Source organism: Cynocephalus volans, chromosome 14 (assembly GCF_027409185.1).
Source record: "Cynocephalus volans isolate mCynVol1 chromosome 14, mCynVol1.pri, whole genome shotgun sequence".
In the NCBI taxonomy this organism is placed as follows: domain Eukaryota; kingdom Metazoa; phylum Chordata; class Mammalia; order Dermoptera; family Cynocephalidae; genus Cynocephalus; species Cynocephalus volans.
The window spans coordinates 9,732,585-9,738,584 of NC_084473.1; the positions used below are offsets into that span (position 1 = coordinate 9,732,585).

Sequence of the window (6,000 nt, forward strand, 5' to 3'; positions counted from 1 at the left end):
GGCGTAAGTACTTCCTACGGTAGAAATTCTGGTTCGCTCCTTAAGAGCGCCAGGAAGAACTCTGGAGCTCTGGGCCCTTCCTCTCCTCTACACACATACTAGATTTGCTCCTTAGGAGGGCAGCGACCTTGACCACATCTCCCTCTCCAAACACGAATCAGCCGCCCCCCACGCCCCGCCTTACCTTCTTCCCAAATACATTCTAGAAACACAAACCCAGGGAGCAGACCCAAGCAACCCACCCAGGGAGCAGACCAAAGCAACCAACCCAGGGAGCAGACCCAACCAGCCAACCCAGGGAGCAGACCCAAGCAACCCACCCAGGGTGCAGACTCAAGCAACCATCCCAGGGAGCAGACTCAAGCAACCATCCCAGGGAGCAGACCCAAGCAACCCACCCAGGGAGCAGACCCAAGCAACCCACCCAGGGAGCAGACCCAAGCAACCATCCCAGGGAGCAGACCCAAGCAACCATCCCAGGGAGCAGACCCAAGCAACCATCCCAGGGAGCAGACCCAAGCAACCATCCCAGGGAGCAGACCCAAGCAACCATCCCAGGGAGCAGACCCAAGCAACCATCCCAGGGAGCAGACCCAAGCAACCATCCCAGGGAGCAGACCCAAGCAACCATCCCAGGGAGCAGACCCAAGCAACCATCCCAGGGAGCAGACCCAACCAGCCAACCCAGGGAGCAGACCCAAGCAACCCACCCAGGGAGCAGACCCAACCCACCCAGGGTGCAGACTCAAGCAACCATCCCAGAGAGCAGACCCAACCCACCCAGGGAGCAGACCCAACCAACCCTCCCAGGGAGCAGACCCAACCAGCCAACCCAGGGAGCAGACCCAACCAGCCAACCCAGGGAGCAGACCCAAGCAACCCACCCAGGGAGCAGACCCAACCCACCCAGGGAGCAGACCCAAGCAACCATCCCAGGGAGCAGACCCAAGCAACCATCCCAGGGAGCAGACCCAAGCAACCATCCCAGGGAGCAGACCCAAGCAACCCACCCAGGGAGCAGACCCAACCAACCCAGGGAGCAGACTCAACCCAGGCCCTCGGTCACCGGCGGGAGGCCCCTCCAGTACCCTCTCCCCACTCAGAGGAACAAGTCCGTCTCCTCTAACTCTTGCCCTCAACTCAGAGAGCCACACCCCCTTCCTCCACTGAAAACTAGGGACGCGCGACCGTCGCCCAACACTCCGCCCCCAAACACCTGAGAGATCCGACGCCCCTGCTCTTCCCTCAAAGCAGCGCGCTCCAGGTGTCGGGCGCCGGCCTCCGCCAACTCCCCCGGGCCTTTACCGAGTTGCTGGTGGGAGCCGAAGCCCGCGTAGTCCGGAGGTCGCGGCGCCAGCGCGAAAGGAACCAAGCTGGTCAGGAAGAGGAGACACTGCCTCATGTTCCCGGCCCGGCCACCGGATCCACCTCTCTGGGTAGCCTTCGCCTGACGGGGGTCCCGATGACCGCTCACATTGGGGCGAGGAGGGAATCGGCCCAGCCCCTCAAACCTCTTCTCCCTCCCGCGCCGCCTACCGGGAAGACTCTAAAGCCAGGCTCGAGACTCCCGGAAGTACAGGCGGCGCCAGGAGAGGCGGGCTCAGGCCGCTTCCGGCCGCCGCCGACCCCCCCCCCCCCCCCGCACCGCCCACAGGCGGAAGCCGGGCGCCGCGCGGCATGCCGGGAGGCCCCGCTCGCCCCGCCCTGCGCCGGCGCGTCTCCGGCTCCACGCCTGCAGCCATGTTGCGGCTCCTCAGCCCGCCTCACCGCTCGCGTCCCCGTGGGACTGGGCCGGCGCCTGGCTGGATGAGGCCCGCGGTGTCCTGACCCGACGCAGCCCGGCCTTGCCTCCGTGTCCAGATGACTGCGGACGGGCAAGGCGGGAGCTCGCGGACAGGTCCTCAGAGGCGCTCGGGCCGCCTCCTTCGGCCTGGTGCTCACGTCTAGAGGCCTTGGTAGCCTTTTTATGAAAGGAGCTGTGAAAACCGGCATGGGGCCCAGCGAGCGGCTTCCCCGGGAAGACGAGGAGAGGTGGGAGTGCTCTAGTAAGGAAGGCTGGGTCCCGGCAGGGAACCTCGAGCTCTGCCGAGGGGGCCGCACTTGAGCGGGCCCGGAGCCCCCGTCCACACGCCGGCCGCTGTGAGGCGAGCCTCCCGGACGCCCATCGAGTGTCCAGTTCAGCGTCTGCGCTGCCGTCCGAGTACCAGAGGCGTCCGAGGCCTCTGTCCGTGCACTGTCACCAGAAGGGTTTTTGGGGGGAAACAAATAGGTGCTTCCTGAATGCACGTTTGCTCCTTGCCCCGCTGTAGGGAGGGGTCTGCATTATTTCCAGAAACTAGAGTCCTGGGCTTAAGTCTTTATCGTGAGTGTTGGAGCTGGACTTCATCAATCCTTAGATGAAATTTCCCAGAGTAGTTTGTGTTTTGCAATCTTTTGTATAATTTTAGCTCTGTGTAGTTTAGTGAAGGTTTATGGGACTGAATAAAACATTCTAACAAGGTTGGATGTGTCTTGCTATTTTAGTTCAACTGAAGTTTATGCAAGTTATCAAAACAAACCCAGTCAGCTCCGTCCAACCCCCAGCGACCGGGGAGTGGGCGCAACAATAAAATAATAAAGTTTATACAAGTAGGATTTCTTTTTTTTTTTTTTTTTGTCTTTTTTGTGACCAGCACTCAGCCAGTGAGTGCACCGGCCATTCCCATATAGGATCCGAACCCGCGGCGGGAGCGTCGCTGCGCTCCCAGCACCGCACTCTCCGGAGTGCGCCACAGGCTCGGCCCTACAAGTAGGATTTCTTAGGTGGAACCAGCCAAATGTCACATGAACCTTGAAAACATTATGCTGAGTGAAAGAGGCCAGTCACAAAGGACCCCATAATGTATGATACCCTTTTTATTAAATGTCCGAAATAAGGAGATTTGTAGGAAAATAAAGTAGGTTAATGGTTGCCTAGGGTCAGAGGGGATGGAATAATTGGGGACGATGGCTAAGGGATTTAGTTTTGGAGTAATGAAGTGTTCTACAATTGCTGTGATGATTGCAAAACTCTGAGTGTACTAAAATCCATTGAATCACACACTTTAAATGGGTGAATTGTGTGGCATGTACATTAGATCTCAATAAAAGCTGTTAAAAAACAAATGTGCCATGACTTTAGCTTCCCATTAGGATATATATGTTGCAACAGCCCAATGCTCAACAAAATGACTAGGAAAAAGCCAGATAAACTGTAAAAATCCTATTTTTGAAGGCATAACAGAATTGTGAAAACAATTAGATGAACTTGAATTTCATAAAGAGAATTCTAGGGCAAGATTTTTGTTAATTCTCAGTAGGGACTGATGATCACACTTGACCCACGTGGGGGACAGAGAAACCAGGGAAGTATTTGTTGGTCACATGGTTGGTGCTGGTGTGAGAGATCACATAACTGGAGAAGCACTGACTGATGTCTGGGGGTTCCCAGTAGTCGGTCTGAAGCCACCCCATCCTTTTAACTGGGTTCTTGACTCCGCCACAGGAAAGAATTCAAGAGTGGAGTCACAGGATAAAGTGAGAACAGGTTTAATGTAATAATGAAGAGAGACAGATTTGAGAGAATGAGTGTGGCCTAGCTCCAGAGACTGGGCAGGGCCCCCACCAGGTTTAACACAAAAGTAAGAAGTGCACACTTAACGTTCAGTACTGAGTGCAGGCTGGCTCAAGAAAGTGAGCAGCCACTTGCTGAAGGTAAGTTTGATACAAAGAGAAAGAAATACACACTCCACAGGCCGAGTGCAGGCTGCCTCCAGGAAAGTGAGCAGCAGCCCCACCTTCTACTGGGATCTGGCTTTTATAGTTTCACTGTCTGATGAACATTTGATAAAAAGTGTGGTTCCCAGTTGTGTAATATACTCTTCCACATGCTCAGCTGTTTTCTTCCTGGAGCATGCTCACTGGTCAAATCCTATCACAGGAACCATATTTGAGAATATTCTGTGCTCTCTAGCTCCTGTAGTGGAAGACCATTCAGCTACCAGGGTTACATAACTCCTCTCTACCAAGCATGCCCAGACACTTGATTTGCATAAGCCAGCCCTTTGTGGTCTCATTTTCCTGAGTTGGTGCTGAAAATAGGTCTAACTGGCAACAGTAGATTTCCTCTAGGGGAGGGCCTTCAGGAGGGGCCTGAGACCTTGAGGAGTGGCTGGAAACCCAGACATATGTCTGGGAACCGGAACCCAGGGAAACTGAGTACATATTGTCTCACAATGTGGTTGGTGTTTTCTACAAGACATTCTGTATGTTCTTCACATGAACATAGAGGATTGAGGAGCCAGGCCAAGGTTTCCTAAAAGTCAGAGTAAAATCTTCCTGAATCTCAAAGTGCTTGGGAGATTATATTTCCCCAGAGGGACAGGGCTGTTGACTGGTTCCTCAAGATTTTTGGCACATTTTAAAGGATGTGAGTGCTAAGGAAGCAAGCAGAGACCTCTAAAGGTCACAAGTGGATTTGTCAGTCTTTCATGGTTGACCAGTGACCCACTAGAATTTCCATCCAAATCCCTGAAGGACCTTCCCCGAGGAAGAGGGAAGAACCAGAGGTGGATGAGCCTCATTACAACTGTATGGGTAATTGGACTCAGAGGGGGACAGAGGGAAGAGAGAAGGGGGCAGAAGCCATCACTGGAGGTGTAATTGCTGAGGATTTTCCAAAATGGGTATAATATATCAATCCACAGATAAAAGAACCCCAACTAGGTCACCAAGCCCCAACTGGGAATAAAAAAGAAAAGGATAAAATCATACTAAAGTCCATCATAGTTAAATTGCTAAAACAAAGCAGATAAGGTCAAATTTTCTGTTCTTTTTTTTTCTTAAAAGATGACCAATAAGGGGATCTTAACCCTTGACTCGGTGTTGTCAGCACCAGGCTCTCCCAAGTGAGTGACCCAGCCATCCCTATATAGGGATCTAAACCCATGGCCTTGGTGTTATCAGCACCATATTCTCCCAAGTGAGCCATGAGTCAGCCCTTAAAATTTCTTTTCTAAAGCAAATTCACACCCTTATATGTCATTATTAAACAATAAATGTCAAAATATTCTAAAACCACTTATTCATCATAAGAAGGTGAGAAAATAATAACAAACCTAAGATTCACAGGAGAATGGACATACTAAACACGAAAGAATGAAATCAAATTATCAAGAGAGGGGAAAATGACAGAACTGATAGACTAGTAAATCTGAAAGCTGTTTATTTGAATAACAAAAACCCAACAAAAACCACGTATTCACTTTCAGTGTTTATTTTAATTAAATAAATTTGACTCCACCAAGTCTTCTGGCTTGTATTTTCCAAAGCTGTGGGTCCAGCCACATCTGGGGCCCATTTAGCCACAGCTGGAGCAGCCAAAGAAGCCAGGGTGCTGGTGCTAGAAGCAGTTTACCAAGGTGGCCCTGAGCAGTGAGCCCATGGAGGGCTCCTCAAGCCAGTTCCCCAAGACCATTTTGTGTCCCTAGATCTTTGGGCCTGAAATGGAAGAGGTAGCCCCAGAACCTTCTGCAATGCCTTCAGGGCCTTTTTCTCCTTCTCTTGATAATCCCATTCTTTCATGTTAATCTTCTTAGTACCATTGAATTTTCCTTCTGAAAATGCTCTCTGCTTCTCTACCACATGGCCAGGCTGCAAATTTTCCAAGTCTTTACAATCTGTTTCCCTTTTAAATTCTGGCTTTGTCATGCCTTTGCCACCATAACTCAGAGTAGGCTGTTACAAGTAGCCATGCAGCTTCCTTAATGCTTTGCTGCTTAGAAATTTCTTCCACCAAACACTCTGGTTCACAACTCTTAAGTTCCAACTTCCACGAAGTCCTAGGGCATGGACACAACACAGCCAAATTCTTTGCCAGTTCACAGCAAGAGCGACCTTTGCCTCAGTTTCCAATAAACTCCTTATTTCTATCTGAGACCTCCTTCAAATGGTCTTTACAGTCCACATTTCCATAATCATTCT

The 6,000-nt window shown here is 51.5% G+C and overlaps 1 protein-coding gene across 2 annotated transcripts in view; it reads right to left on the reverse strand.

The window, feature by feature from the left end:
• The window catches only part of ADAM17 (ADAM metallopeptidase domain 17), a 61,576-nt gene extending 60,035 nt beyond the window's left edge, over window positions 1-1,541 (reverse strand). For both annotated transcript variants that reach the window (XM_063077993.1, XM_063077994.1), the window contains exon 1: window positions 1,306-1,541. In XM_063077993.1, coding sequence (XP_062934063.1) covers window positions 1,306-1,402 — 97 coding nt within the window. In that variant the 5' untranslated portion in view covers window positions 1,403-1,541. The remainder of the gene's footprint in view (window positions 1-1,305) is intronic.
• Window positions 1,542-6,000: the final 4,459 nt, after the last annotated feature.